General features: G+C 37.9%; 1 protein-coding gene across 8 annotated transcripts in view; it reads right to left on the bottom strand.

The window, feature by feature from the left end:
- The window catches only part of SMIM10L1 (small integral membrane protein 10 like 1), a 278859-nt gene that overhangs the window by 146392 nt on the left and 115779 nt on the right, over window positions 1-16688 (bottom strand). The window contains exon 3 of one of the 8 annotated variants that reach the window (XM_063672427.1): window positions 7969-7999. The exons of the other annotated variants lie outside the window; for them this stretch is intronic. Within the exon in view, the coding sequence (XP_063528497.1) occupies window positions 7984-7999 (16 nt within the window). The 3' untranslated portion in view covers window positions 7969-7983. Of the gene's footprint in view, window positions 1-7968; window positions 8000-16688 lie in introns of those variants that run through there. 8 annotated transcript variants of the gene reach the window in all.

The raw sequence follows: 16688 nt of genomic DNA, 5'->3' as shown, positions 1-16688 counted from the left end.
CTAATGCTATCCCTCCCCCATCTCCCCACCCTACAACAGGCCCTGGTGTGTGATGTTCCCCGCCCTGTGTCCAAGTGTTCTCATCGTTCAATTCCCACCTATGAGTTAGAACATTTGGTGTTTGGTTTTCTTTTCTTGCGATAGTTTGCTCAGAATGATGGTTTCCAGCTTCATCCATGTTGCTACAAAGGACATGAACTAATCCTTTTTTATGGCTGCACAGTATTCCATGGTGTATATGTGCCACGTGTTCTTAATTCATTCTATCATTGACGGACATTTGGGTTGGTTCCCAACCCAAAAGACCTTTGAAATACAGTATATTGATGCAAATTGTTGAGAGCTTCAACTGATCGAAAGGTGCCTGAGCTCCTGTTGCAGTCCTGCTCACTTTGACCCCATGCTCACTCACTGACAGGGTCTCTTTCAGCTCTTCTGTCACCTCTGTTTTATTTGTGTCTGGAGAGTTCATAGCTGATTTTTATTCTTCTCTAATACACTAATATTTTTCACTCATTGCTGACATTGGAAAATGTCAGGGAAAGGGCCTGAGCTGAGTGATATTTGAAGGCCATGCCTGCTGTCTTCGTGTATTCACCAAGACAAGGGGGAGCCTTTCTTTCACCAGGACTACCACTTCTACAGGAATCTATGCAATGAGGCAAGTCTGCATGGCACTTCCCTCTGTGCCTGCCCTCTGATCTTCCTTTCCTACTTAGAAGGTCCAGCATAAGTCGCTAAGCAGGAACATTCATCTCCAGTTTCCCTGTCCAATTAGTGTGTGTGGGTAATGACACTCATCCAAATAACATTAGGGTACCTACTAGGCCAGACAACTATTCTGTGCCTCCCATAAAGCACATAAAGCCAAGCTACAATTGTTTTATTATTGCATAGCCAAAGAAGAATTGCTAACTGGTAATATATTTCCTCTTAGCAAACATCCCTAATATTCCAGAAGGGGTGAGGGAGGAAAACAACGATCTGCCTGATCACCAGCCAATGGCAGAGTAATCAGCAACAAACTTCATTGTATGAGGACACCTTCCAATAATATAAGGCATCTTCAAACTGTTTGTGGAAAATACATACTATTTTTTAAAATTATGCATGGACATAAACATTTTTCGTACCAAAATACATTTCTACTAACTTGTTACAACATGTCTAAAAAGGATATAGTTCAGTCACTAACATGGTTGAGACAGTTTGAAAACAACTTCTATCAGATCAACAAATATTCTACTGAAATTGTATCAAGAACAAATATCAAGTTTATGATGGAGCTTGGGCGGAGGTATGGTGAAATCACTGATGCATCATGAAATATTTGAGCCCAAGTAAATCAGCCCTTCACAAATGGATAACTCCTTTTAAGAAGTGATTAGATGATGGTGAAGGTGAACTCTGCAGCAGCAGACCACACACATCAACTTATGGGCAAAAATTTTATCTTCTTTTATTCCAATTGAAGAGACCTCACAGTTAACAGCAGAAAAAAAGGCTAGCACAAGAAGACTGTCAATTGGTTCAGATTACATAAATTTTTTTTCTGGCTGAAAAATTAAAGTTGAGCAAACTATCAACTTGATGATGGCCAAACCTGCTGTACCTAAGTCAGCTACAGAGAAGAACAGAAAGTTCAATGAAAAATTAAAGAAGTAGGAAGTAGAAGAAAATAAAAGAAATGATCCTAAAGCATTTCTTTGAAGAGTTGTAACAGGAAATCGAACATGGCTTTACCAGTGCCATCCAAAAGGAAAAACACAATCAAAGCAATGGCTACCAAGAGGTGGAAGTGGTCTAGTCTAAATAAATGCGACAAGAGCAAACATCATGTTAACAGTATTTTTGGATGTTCGAGGTATTTTGTTTGTTAACTTTCTGGAGGGTCAAAGGATGATGACATCAGCTTATGAGTTTGGAGTTTGGAGAAAGTTAGCCAAATCTTTAGCAGATAAATGGATGAGATTTGATGCCTAGTGAATGTCCCTCATAAGTCTGGCAAAATTGCCCTTGTTTCATGAGAGAAATGAGCAGGAGCATTGTTGTGATGGACAAGAACTCTCTGCTAAAGCTTTTCCGGGCATTTCCCTGCTAAAGTTTTGGCTAACTTACTCCATACTCTCACATAAGTTGATGTTATCATTCTAAGTCAAGCAATTTAGGAATGGAAAAGCCAACATCGCATGTTCTCACCCATGAATTGGAGCTAAACTATGAGAATGCGAAGGCATAAGAATGACACAATGGACTTTGGGAACTCAGGGGGAAAGAGTGGGAAAGGGGAGAGGGGTAAAAGACCTCACTTTTACCTCTCTCTTATACACTGGGTGCAGTGAATACTGCCCGGATGATGGGTGCACCAAAATCTCACAAATCACCACTGTAGAACTGATTCACGTAACCAAACACCACCTGTTCCCCAAACTATGTAAATAAAACAGAAAAGAAAAAAAAATAAAGAAAATCCCTAGGCACCCAACTTACAGTTCTGATGCAGTATCTTTGGACTTCTGTTTTTTTTTCTAATATAGAAATATTTTAAAAGTGTACTCTGTTTTCTTCAGTTAATATGTGAAAAGACTGCATTCTGAAACTAATTTCAGGACCCTCAATTTTTATAGATAGGCTAAATTACTTGTATCATTACTTGCTAAACTTCTTGAATGTGATGGAGCTTATGTTAAGAAATAAAGTTTATATAACGTCTACTTTCATATTGTAATTACATTCTTCCACAAACTTTTTGAAATCCCCTTCTATTCTCAAACAATTCTGGAAGGGCAGGAACAGATTCTCATGTGTACAACACAGGATCCCCTCAATCCAACTGATCAAGCGGTTTGTCTTTAGGATTTCCAGTCACATCCCCCTACTCATTACTTCTAACATGGTCATCCTGAAGTTATCACTATCCCTGAACAAAAACTGAATGACAGCAAGAGACTTATTCAAAGCCTGAAATGATAAGTGGCAGCTGTTGATACTGACTCACCTGCACTTTCCATGAAAAGGATGAAAGGATGGGCAGCAACTACTTGATATAATAGAAAAGTCAGCAGATGAAAAGAGAGCTACCAACAGAAACTCAGTAAAAAGACCTTGGAAACACAGTATATTGATGCAAATTTCAAAAACAAAAAGAAAAATAAAAGAGTAACAAGAAATATAGATGGTTACTTAGAAGACTAGATTTAAAAATTTTCCCAAATTTTATTTAAAAAGAAGTCAGATATAAGATGAAAAGTAAACACAGGCAAGATTGATTTAGAACACAAAATTTCAACAAATACATTTTAGAAAGAGAGTGGGAAGAAATTAGTTTCAGAATATTGCAAAAATGAAAAAAATTTCTGTGTGAAAGAACAATCTGGGAGACAGATATCACAGGCACTAAGAAATAGATCAATGCAATACTCTTGAGGCTTTTATGTGGGTGCCAGATCATCTTATTCAAGCATATAATTGTGGCCACGCATTTTAATTGGGAGTGATTAAAAATTTTTCCTAGAAGAAAGACTGAACGTGGCAACTGATGCCTATAATCGCAGGACTTTGGAAGAGTGAGGTGCGAGGATCCCTTGAGGCCAGAAATTCAAGACCAGGCCGGGTACGGTGCCTGTAATCCCAGCACTTTGGGAGGCCGAGGCGGGCTGATCCTGAGATCAGGAGATCGAGACCATCCTGGCTAACACAGTGAAACCCCGTTTCTACTAAAAATACAAAACCAAATTAGCCAGGCGTGGTGGCGGGCGCCTGTAGTCTCAGCTACTCAGGAGGCTGAGGGAGGAGAATGGCGTGAACCCAGGAGGTGGAGCTTACAGTGAGCAGAGATCGCGCCACTGTACTCCAGCCTGGGACACAGAGTGAGACTCCCTCTCCAAAAAAAAAAAAAAAAAAAAAAAAAAAAGACCAGACTGAGCAACAAAGTGAAGCTCCATCTCTTCAAGAAAATTTTAAAATAAAAAAAAAATAAATGGACATGGTGTCATGAACCTGTAATACAAGCGATTCAAGAGGCTGAAGCGGGGGGAATCCCCTGAGCACAGGAGTTCAAGGATGCTGTAAGCCAGGATCATGACACCACACTCCAGCTTGGATGACAGAGCGAGAATCTATATTAAAAAACAAAATTTCCTAAAAGATGTAAAGCCCAAACTGAATCTGATTAAACATTCTAACAAAGGGGTAGAGCAAGGAAAAAAATTTAAAGACATGAAATAAGATGTCTCATTCAAGAACTGTGTATTCATTCTGTTCATTCTAGAACCCCTTGGTAGATTTCGTGGCCAACTTTGTTTTAACCACCCCATGAATATTAATAATACAATGCGTTAAGACACCTGTATTCTACAACACCAAGACTTTTCTGACTAGAGCCAGATCCAAAGAATATTAGACAATCTGTGTGGGTCTGACCAGGCTGAGGGCCAACCTTCTGTCAGCCATGAATGGCCAGGTTTGTGTTGTCTTCACACAGCTCAAAGTTCCAAAGAAATAATCTCTATATAATCAAATATTTAGCAAAATATGATAGGCATAGGTATACAAAAATCCACAGCTAACCTCTTGTTCCTTAGAATATGATTGTGTTTAGAAAACAGCCCTAAGAAGGTGATCAAGCTAAAATGAGGGAGTTTCAGTGGAACTAAATCCAGTAAGATGAGTGTCCTTAGAAGAAGTGGAAATTCCTTATAAGAACTGGAAATTTGTAGAGAGAGACACAGGAAGTACATACACACCCATGGAAGGACACAGAAAAAAGGCAGATACCTAGATGCCAAGCAGACACAGCCCAGAAGAACTAAACCTACTGACATTCCTCATGGAACTTGAGCATCCAGAAGTGTTGGAAAGTAATTTCTATTGCTTAAGAATACCTAGTCTGTGATATTTTGTTTTGACGGCTATGATGAAGAAATTCAGGGGAGAGCAAGTTTTAGGAGTAGAAATCAAGAGTCCTGCTTGGCACATGGTAAATTTACATTTGTTTTAAATGGCAAGTGGATTACTGAGGTCCTTGACTCATGGGCAAGTGCCTAAGCTCCTGTTGCAGTCCTGCTCCTTGCTTTGACCTCATCCTAAGTGACACTGTCTCCTTCAGTTCATTGGTAACCTCTGTTTTGGTTGTCTCTGGTAGCTTGATACCTGGTATTTACTCCTTCCTGATATGCTAATCTATTTCATGCATTTCTGACATAGGAGAAGGTCACGAATAGGGTGTGATCTGAGTGATATTTGGAAGCATCACCTCTTGTCTTGCTGTACTCAGTAGACCAAGAGAAGCCTGCCTCCAACCAGGACTATTGACTCCCACAAGGAGGCACATCTGCCTGGCACTCCCCTCTGCTTCTTCTCTCTTGTATTTCTTCCCTACCTGATGAGCCATCGTAAGCTACCTAGGCCAGACTGCTCAATGCCAGCTTTTCCTTCCAAATAATGTTTGGTGAAACCAGAGAAAATCATTTAATAAGATCAGGACACCAGGTTGGCCCAAGCACTCTGTGTCTCTATTAAAGCATGTGAATCTTACTTACAAATGTTAAACTTTCCATGTAGCTGGAGAATATTTGGCCACTGGTATTATATTCCACCTTCAGAAAACATTCCTATTTATGCTAGGAGAAAAACAAGAAACCAATCTGCCTAGTCAGCTGGAAAAGTCTAAGTTACCTGTAGTAGAGCTTATTGTATCAGGACGTCTTCCTATATGCAGTGGGTTGTTAAAATGTTAATGGAAAATGTATATTATATTAAGAAATACCATGAATGGATTCCAAGGTTTTTGGCACCAAAATGAAATCATAATGTTTTGCTATAATGTGTCTGAACAGGAGCTAGTTTGAGGCATCAAGAAAAACAAGAGAGCAGTTTCAAAAGAGCCCCTAGAAGAGCAACATGAATTCTTCTAAAATTAAAGTGAGTAAAAACATCAAATTTATGGTGAAGCTTGGGTGGAAGAAGGTAAAATCATTGATGATGTCCAAAAAGTTGTCCTACTTGGCACATGGTAAGTTGACATTGGTTGTAGAAGTCAGCAGTTCACAAATTCAATATGGAGTTCCTCATTTCAAGAAGGAATGAGGCAATGTTGAACCTAAAGTCTACAGTGACAGATGATTCACATCATATTGCAAGGAACAAATTCATCTTCTTTATACCCAGGAGAAGATGTGTGATGATTAGCAGCTCACACAATAGCCAACATTGCAGACTTCTCAGTTGGTTCAGTTTACATGATTCTAACTGAATGATTAAAGTTTAGTAAACTTTTCACTTGATGGATGCCCAAACTGTGTCACCAAGATGAAGTACAGACAAGAGCAGAAGTTTCCCTAAAAATTTAAATAGGAGCAATGAAGACCGTAAGCATTTCTTCAGTGAATTATAAGAGGAGATAACGCATGGCTTTACCAGTAAAATCCTGAAAACAAATATAATCAATGCAATGGCTACCAAGAAGTGGAAAAGTCCAGTCAAAACAAAAGTGGATGAGGAGAGCACAAAGGTCATGGCAAGAGTTTACTGGAAAGCTCAAGCCATTTTGCTGGTTGACTTTTTGAAGAATGACAATAATTGCTTATTCTGAGAATATTTTGAGAAAGCCAAAGCTTTAGTATAGGAATCCCTGGGAAAGCTTCAGCAGAATCCTTCACTACAACCTTGCTCCTGCTCATTTCTCTTATCAAACAGGGCAATTATATGAGAGATCTGATGGAAAATCATTAGGCGTGCACATTACAACCCTAATTTGGTTCCTTTGGATTTCTTTTTGTTTTGTAATCTTATAACATTTGTAAAAGGCATTCATTTTTCTTCAGTTAATAATGTAAAAAGTACATATCAATAGCTGGCACGTTGACCAAAATGTATGACAAGTGGTCAATAAATCTTCTCCTTTTATATAGCTCATTAAAAAGTAGGATTGGGAAATGGTTGTAAACTGAGTACCAGGTGGTAGAATTGAAACAAACTTCCCATGTAACACTTTTAGTTTTTCCTCCATTCCACAGATAACAGGAGGTAAAGCGTTAAAGATCCCCCAAAGCTGTTGCACACCTTTGGGGGGACTTCAAATTCAGTGTTTATTCATTAGAGTCTTAGGCTGCGGCTACAATGCTTGAATTAGCCAGTAAATGTATCTTGCTTACTTGCATGAAGATGCTTTGTTCACATCTCTCTTATCACTTCTTTTCCTCTACTCTGATCTCAGTTCCTTTAAGGCTGAGATGACCCTGACCCAAGAAGGACTAAAGGCCCTACATACCCATCTCCAAATATTGCAAAAATATCAAGGAGGGTAGAAACATAAACATTTATAGCTCTATTGCCCATACTTGCTCAGTTCACCATTGTACTTGATTTTGTCATGTGGGAAGGCTTGCTGAGGATACAGGATAGAGCCACAGTGACACATGAGGGGAAAGAAAGAAAGAGACTGCAAGTCTGTAGAATCCAGAGACATTGGAGATGCATTTGAAAGGAGGTAGACCCTGGGGCTAGAAGTCAAGGTGGGGGAAAAAAAGCTTTTCAGTTGCAGCAGTCATTTATTATTATTAATGTTATTATTAGTATTATTTCTTTTTAGAGACAGGAACTTGCTCTGTCTCTTAAGCTGGAGTACAGTGGTGCAATCATGGCTCACTGCAGTCTTGAACTCCTGGGATCAAACAATTCTTCCAGATCACCTTCTGAATTAGATGGGACTATAGGTGCCAATCACCATGCAAGGTTGATTTTGTACATTTTCTTATATACATGGGGACGTCTCACTACATTGCTCACGCTGATCTTGAATTCCTGGCATCAATAATCCTCCAACCTCAGCCTCCAAAAGTAGTGGGATTACAGTCATGAGCCACCATGCTGGGTGTATAGTCACTCTTTCTACCTCAGCCTCATTTTCCTGCATTCTGTAAATCCCCAGTCAGAAGACAGCAGGGCTGCCTGGCTATGGGGATAACATCTAAGAAGCAAATGTTAAACTCCGCGGTTCCTGTAGGGCAAAAGAAAAAAGAAGTGCTTGAGTTCAATTGAGCTTTAAGCAAGTGGGTTACAAAAGATGAAAAGTTAGGAAGACGTTGTGGATAGGGCTCTTGGGACCCATTCAGTGCACTTTTCTGTTGTTTTTAATTTTATAAGTGTGTATTATGTGAAATACTTATGCTTTTATCTCATAAGAGCCGCCAAGGAGAATCATCCATGTAGAAGCTCCAAGTAGAATAATGTCAGTGGGACTAACCTGTCTGCCAGTGGAGCCAGTGGGTGGATCACGATGCAGCCTGAGTGCCTGCACCCTTCAGTGTCCAAAGCTTGCCTTATTGAACTTTTTGTGTATTGTAAACAGAGAAAATGCCTATGTGAGGAATACCATAGAAAACTACTGAATATACTTCTACAAACCGTAAACAATTGGCCAATTCTTCATGAAGCATGCAACCAAGATATGACAACCTTGAAACAACTTGGATATGGAAATGATCAGACTTTAAAGCAGCTCTTATAGCCATCTTTTCTGAGGTAAATGTGAACATTTTCAAAATAAAGAGGGAAATAACTTCTCAGCAGAAAAGAATGGGAAAAAAACTTCTCAGCAGAGAAAGGAACTATATAATATTATAAAATAGAAATTTCAGAACTGACATATATAATGTCTAAAATTAAGAAAAAACCATATTGGCTGTGAAAATTATCAGAAAGCAAATGATTGAGGAAAGACTCAGTCAGTGCTTTGGGGTTGCAATAATAGAAATTGTTACTCTGAACAACACAGGGTAAAATAATTGAAAAAATTTGACGTAGTTTCACAAGTATGAAAGGCCACAACAAATGATGCGACAATCATGCAATCTGAGTTTCAGAAAAGAGAACAATGAGGATGATATTAAAAGAGGACTTAGAGAAATAATGGCCAAAAAATGCTCACACTTGCAAAGGACATAGACTTAGAAATGCAAGAAGGTGGGAAAATTCCAATCATAATATACTCAAGGAAACATATGCCCAGCAACACCATAGTCAAATTTCTGAAAAATAAAACAAATAAAATATTTTTAAAAAAGCAAGCAAGAAATGGCATCATAATTATAGGAAAAACACAATGTGGATAACTATAGAGTTAATATCAGAAACCAGAAAATGAGGAAGAATGTAACTCAAATATTTAAAGTGCTGAAGGAAAAAAAATTGCAAACCAGATGTTTATGTCCAATAAAACTGTCCTTCCATAATAAAAAGGAAATTCAGGTATTCTCAGAAGAAAGAAAAGAAGGAAACCTAAAAGAATTTGTTTCCAACAAACCAGTCTTTTAAAAATGGCTCGACAGAACTTTCTCAACATAAAAGAAAGGACAGAAAAGGAATTTTTGGAAATTCAAGAATGTAGAATAAAAGAAACAAAGTGGGAAAAAAGTAAATTAACAAAAATTCTTCCTTTTCTTCTCAAGTTTTCTGCATGAGTTTCAAAAGGCTCAACTGGTATTGCTAGCTTTGAAGATGGAAGAAAGACAGGTAATGTGGCAAGAAAATGAGATTCTTCTCTAGAACCTCCAGAAAGGAATTCCATCCATGACACATGGACTCAACCCAGTGAGACCCAGTACTGATTTCTGAGCTGCAAAACTGAAAGACAATACATTTGTGTTGAAGCAAAAATTATAAAACTTACTGTGGTGCTAAGTGCCTGTAGACGTGTATTTAAGATGATAATATTACGAATGTAAAGGTGAAAAGACAGAAACAAATATGAGGATTTTCCTTATCCCGTCCTGAGTTGTAAAGGAAAGAACCCATTGCTAACATTGAACATTTGTTCCATGCTGAGAGGTAGAAACACTACAAATACTAAGAGAAGGCACCATTCTGCAAGGAGTATGTTCTGCAGAGGAAAAACTAGTGGAAGAACAAGAATTTAAAGCCTCATATCAATAGGCCCTTCAGTTTAGCCACTAAAGTACATTTTTCAGGTTCTTCCATGTACAATCTGCAATCCCACAGTACATTTAGAGCAGTGCTGGAAGATAGCTATTATTCGTAGACATAAGAATCAGATTATTTAGAAACTTGCTTCTATAGGTATTCTCAAGTCTTCTTTTCAGAAAAAAAAATCAGATATCTCTCAAATGATTGGAGTTTATTTTAGGGAGGAGAAGGTCTTGAAATCTTATGATCCCCATGGGTCAGTGGAAGACAGAAAAATACATAAAGGCTTGAGTAAAGGAGTTGGCATAAAGAAGACCACTGCTAGTTCATGAAGCTTTTACATCTCTTTTTATTCTGTTCACTCTAAACAGGGTCTTGAAAAGGGCCTGTGCACATGAAAGACTCCAAAGTTCAAGCCTCATAAGCTTTGTAGATCATTCCAATCTGACAAAAGCCATATGTCAATGTTGTTAGGATGACTGGTTAAATGAGCCTTTAATTGCTCAATAAAAATGTACAAAGGCATGTTTCAATCAAGAAAATGTGAATATAGACCAAAGTTTAGCTAAAAAAATAAGGTTAGTAAAAATGTAAGATAAATTCAATCTCTTTATGTATCATATCATAAACTTCTGTTTCTGACGATGTCTGTTTACTAAAAGGCACAAAAGATTTTTTTAATAGTATGGAGAGATTTGCTTTGGCAGTTCTAAAGATGGATAGTAATACACTTGAAACAATGCACATTTGTTATTAAAAAATTATATTGTTAGACTATTAGAGTATAAAAATGTATTCAACATTTAAGATTGTTGCTAGATGTTTATTCAATAACACTGTAAAAAATAACCATGTGATTATCAACTCATGGTCCTGTTACATCTAATGCAGCCAGGGAAGAAAAGACAGCAGCAGATTCTTCTGATAAAATTAGGAACACAGGTAATAGCAGTCTGCCTTGTAAAGTCACTTGAATACACTTAAATAGAAAGAGACATAAATAGAAAGATCATCTGTAGAACCTGCTATAGACTGTGATAAGGAATTTGTCTCTCTACTAAGGGTATTGGAATGCACAGTGCATTGAACACATAAACATGGACTATTTCTGCTCTTTCCTAATGTCCAAACAAAATTACAATAAAGAAGCACAGAGGAAATTAATACCCAAGGATGAAGAGAATGAAAGAAGAGATGACAATAAACAACAAAGGTAAACAAAACTGTGGAAATGGAATGACAAATAGAAAAATAACAGAGTTTGTGAATGAGAAAAGCTGAAATCAGACATGAAGAGGGGACCGTGGTGCAATTTTCACCAGAACACCTGGAAAATTAGTCCTATGTGAATATTGCAATTTCCCGTGCAGAAATTTACATGTATATACATTTTAGTGCATATTCTGCATCAAAGTTTGATCATTCTTCTTCAACTTAATCCTGTGCATTTCTTGCTATTTGATCCTAGGTATTTTATATTGTTCTCATGAATAAGGTCATTCTCTCATTTCTCTCTCTCTCTCTCTCTCTCTCTGTCACTCTGTCTCTCTGTCTCTTTCCTTGCATTGTCTTATGCTGTTCCCTATGAAGTGTACGTCTTAGGGAAAATAACTCAATCACATTAAGATTTTATTTTTTATTTTTATTTTTTATATATATGTATGTTTTTATCACACTGTAATTTCTAGGATAGATGTACACAATGTGCAGGTTTGTTACATATGTATACATGTGCCATGTTGGTGTGCTGCACCCATTAACTCGTCATTTACATTAGGTATATCTCTTAATGCTATCCCTCCCCCCTCCCCCCACCCCACAACAGGCCCCGGTGTGTGATGTTCCCCTTCCTGTGTCCAAGTGTTCTCATTGTTCAATTCCCACCTATGAGTGAGAACATGTGGTGTTTGGTTTTTTGTCCTTGCGATAGTTTGCTCAGAATGATGGTTTCCAGGATCATCCATGTCCCTACAAATTTACATGTATATACACGTTAGTGCATATTCTGCATCAAAGTTTGATCATTCTTCTTCAACTGAATTCTGTGCATTTCTTGCTCTTTGCTCCTAGGTATTTTATATTGTTCTCGTGAATAAGGTCATTTTCTCATTTCTCTCTCTCTCTCACTCTGTCGCTCTCCTTGCATTGCATTATGCTGTTACCTATGAAGTGTATGTCTAAGGAAAAGTCGTTCAATCACATTAAGATTTTATTTCTACCTTTGAAAAATGAATATAAATGCAAAAAATCCTCATCGTGCTATTGTAAGTACTAAAAGAGCTAAGGCATCTGAAACATCACTATGCAAGGTAGAAAGGAATCCATAAATCTTTAGCTATGTAGCCATGTATGTGGAGAAATATAATATGTGGTAGGGGTAGCAACTGGGTCACTGAAACAAACTTGCTTATTGAATATTGTTTAGCGATAATTTTGTATCCAATCATTTTTAAAATGAATGTTCTATCTCTGTCTCACAGCATGGGCTTTCTCGCAGCATGTGGCAAGTTCCATAAAGAACAGTTTGGAATTGCATGGCATTTCTATGATCTAGACTCAAAAGTCACAAAGTATTACTTCTGATATAATCTACTGGTCATGGCAGTAATGAAGTTCTAACCAAGCTCAAGGGGGTAAAAACAGACCTCACCCCTTCAAGAGAGGATGTCAAGGTACCATTGTAAGAAAACATTAGATGAATGATTCTATCGTGATCAACTTTTAAAAACACAATGTGCCACACATCCCAATTTCCAAGATGAAAAATATGCATACATGTAGATTTCAATTTCAATGAAATAAAATAATAATTTGTAGTTTTTAAGCAGAAGAGACAACACCTTTTGTAAGAGATAGGTACAGGTTTATCTGTTTAATAAATGAGTCATTGATTAATCACTTTAATTAAATTCCTCTTTTAAATGTATCAGCTTACCGACCTGGTACATCATCAGGAAAATATGAAGGTGATATACATTTTTTTGTATTTCTTTTGAGATAAGTTGTGATTGTACTTCTCTATGAACTGCTAGGAAGTGTAACTGAAAGGCGAAGAATACACTCTGACATCGTGATAACAGTGGTGAGCTGAGGCTACAGACACTTGATCTTAGGCTGATGACCAATGCCTTCTACAGCCCCAACCACTCAGGATGGTACACCAGCTCTGGGGCCAGGACACAGGCGACATCTTCATGCAGGATATGAAAGCTGTGTAAGTGGTGTACAATTTATCCTTTCTTAGACAACTCTCTGATCAGACTCCCTCTTGGATTTCTAGAATGTTAATTCCATTGTGATTAGAAGGAACAAATTTAGTCAATTTAAAAGGGCATACACAAATTTTGCCAATGCTAATATGCCACCCAAGAAAAATGCATGTAGCATGGATTAAGGAAGTCCATACAGGATCCACATTGACAGGGTTTTGTAATTAGAAAAAAAAGGAATTAATTCCCCTGAGTATCTTTATATAAATGCAAGGGGTAAAGCAGAATACTAGAAGACGTTTTAAATGTGATTATGATTTCAAACAAACAAGTTTACTCAGGAAAATATATTTTTTCTCACCTCAGCTGTTAAAGTCTCAGGAAAATTTAACCTTGAAAATATTCTAAGAGAAACTTGTTTTTCTTCTCTGAATCTCATTTCCTTTCACTTTCTTGTAAAGAAATGAATGAATGAATGAAGACCAAGTAACCAGTGAAGCACAGTAGGCAAGAACTCAGCTCTGAGAACTGACTGCCTTCCATTCCACTCACTACCTTTACATGAACCTAGGCACACACCTAAGTCAACTCATCTACAAAATTAAGATAATAATAATAATCACACCTCCCTAATATGATGGTTCTGAAGATTGAATATCATATAGTAAATGCTGAAGAAATGTTTTCTATTATAATCAGCCTTTGCTAGGATAAATGGAAAGAATATAAATATGCTCAAATAATTGTGAAATATATATTTAGAGAGCATCAACATCAAATAAAGATATAAAGATGACCATCACATAATATATATTATATGTTATCATATAATATATAATATAATATAAAGATGACCATTACCTCAGTGCAACCGAAGCTTTTAGACAATTCAAAGCAAATCTGAATTCTCACACACAACTGTATTATCAGAATGGCTGGTTTACACAATGAACACAGTTAGTTGAGGAAGATTTGGCTTTCTGTTCCATTCACAGAACTTCCCAGTCTTCAAAAAGAGAGAGATGTGTGGGTGTGAGAGAGCTGAGGCATGAAATTTGGATCTTATTACAAGTGCAGAAGAAAATCCTAAGAGCATTTGAAACACAAAAGTGTTATGATCTAATTCCTACTTTTCAATGATCACCCTGACTGATGTGAGGGGAATGGATATGGGATGTGCTGGGGTAGGAATGTTACCAAGAGCAGCTGAGGATATTAAAGTTCTTCAGGAGAGAGCATCATGGCCTGAACTATCACCTTCTAGTAAAGATTATGCAAGTGGTTGTATTTGGGATGAGTGTTGAAAGTGGAGGCAACTCGATTTGTTAAAGGGCAGTGCCTGAAGGGAGTGAGGATTTTTGAACCACTGAACACCTGTTAGTGACTTAGAAAAGGTTGGGAGCTGTTAAGAGAGCTGAATTGTGTTTCCTAAATTTCATATGTTGAAGACTGTTCTTTCAGGACCTTAGAATATGAACATGGATATTAGAAGGCAAGTGGAGTGCTGAGGGCTGCCACTCACGTCTAGGTGCCCAAGCTCCTGCTGCAGTCCTGCTTCTCTCTTTCACCCACCCTCACTCACAGACAGTGTCCTTTTCCACATTTCCATCACTTCTGTTTTTGTTTTGTCTGGTGAGTGCATAGCTGATATTTATGCTTTCCTGATACACTTTACTCATTGCTGACATTGGAGAAAGTCAGGGAAAGGGGCTGAGATAAGGGACCTTTAGGGGCATTTCTGTTGTCTTCCTGTACTCTCCTGCCAAGGAAAAATCTGTCTTGTATCAGGCCTGCAGCAACCTCAGTTGGCGACAATATCAGGCAATGTTGGCCTGGCCTCTTTGCTGCTCCTTGTCTCTGACATTCCTTTGCTACCTGATGGTCTAACTTAAGACACCTAGGTAGGATTGGTCATCTCCAGTTCCTATGGAAAATAGTGTCTGGTGAGACCAGAGATACAAATCTCAATAATATAGTGGGACCTGCTGGCACAAGCAAGCACTCTCTACCTAAGATAAAACTCATGAAGACTAGCTGGAACCAGTCCACTTTCCATAGAGCCAGAAATAATTTCCAATTAATAATATATTCCCCTTTCAAGTATGTCTATATTTTTGCCAGGGAAAATACCAATCTTCCTGGTTCCCTTGCAAGGTCAAAGTTATCTGTAGCAAAGCCTTTTGTATTAGGAAGTCTCCCTGTACTATTACCCACAACTCTTCAGAAGGGCCAGACCAGACCCTCATCTGCACAGTGCAGGATCCACTCACCCACAATGGTCAAGAGGCCTGTCTTTAGGATGTACTGTCACATACCCTCTCTACCTCCATCATATCTCCATCCAAGCTGTCCTCAAATTAACACCAGCCATGCACAAAATGTGAAAATTACACAAGACACACAGAAGGTCTAAGTGGTAAATGGTAGCTGACTGACTGACTAACCTGTATATTCCATGAACTGATGAGCAGGGATTTACTAGGTATAACAGAAGAATCAGCAGCTAAAAGAAGTGCTAACAATGCGGGACTCTGAGAGGGCTTTTTGGAAACACAACATTTATTGTGAAATTACACAGACAAGAATGAAACAAAGGTGGTGAGAATTATAGCTTATTACTTAGAAGATTAAGTAAAGGAAATCTCACCAAATTCCTGGGGAAAAAAGCCAGATATATAAAGAAAATTACATATAATGAGCTTGACTCAGAAAATAAAATATGAATAAAGAAGTACCAGAAAGAACGTCGGGGAGGAATGCATATCAGAATATTGTAGAAAAAATACTCTTTGTGGAAGAACAATCTGAGAAAACAGGTAACATAAATACTGACTAAACCAAGAAAACCAATACAATGCAATTGAGGCTTTAATGAGGGTATCTGATTACCTTATGTGAATGTAGAATTGTAGCCACTTAATTATCAGAGGTAGGAATTCAATACAATTCTTAAAAGAAATGAAGCAGAGGGTGAATTTTATAGAATATTCTAGAGAAAGGGAAGAGCAGGAAGGAAGTTTTGGCAACAAGATATTGCATGGTTACTGCAAGGAACTATATATTCAGTTTTCTCAGGGCTAGAAATTTCCTCATGGTTTCTGTGTCCATTTTGCATTCATAACCCCTAAAGATACTTTAAAATACACAATTTTGGCCTTCTTGTGTTGCACAACAACAAGCCTTGCCTGACTTGAGTGAGATCCACAGAAGTATGAACAATAGCTGTAGCCTGAGCAGGCTGTGGGGCAGCTTTCTGTCATCTATGTGTGCCCAGGAGTGTGCTGTCCTCAAACATCTCACAGATAGCAGAAACCATCTCTATCGCATCAAAAGTTAAGCTAAATGTGATACTACCTGTACACACACATCATGAGAGATGGAAATAGGCTATAAAAAGAGCCAGAGATTTTGATCATCATCACTGCTGGCTGTAGCTTCACTGCCCCCACACACATACACAGAAATAAATAGCAAAATGGAAAGTGGACAATAGTCTTATCAAAAAGATTGAAACTCTAATGATGTCTGAAGTTCAATTATGACACGGTGCTGATT

Source organism: Pongo pygmaeus, chromosome 10 (genome assembly GCF_028885625.2).
Source record: "Pongo pygmaeus isolate AG05252 chromosome 10, NHGRI_mPonPyg2-v2.0_pri, whole genome shotgun sequence".
NCBI classification, from domain to species: Eukaryota; Metazoa; Chordata; class Mammalia; order Primates; family Hominidae; genus Pongo; species Pongo pygmaeus.
Note: the sequence above shows the minus strand (reverse complement) of the source record. Positions and strands in the feature narration are given on the sequence as shown.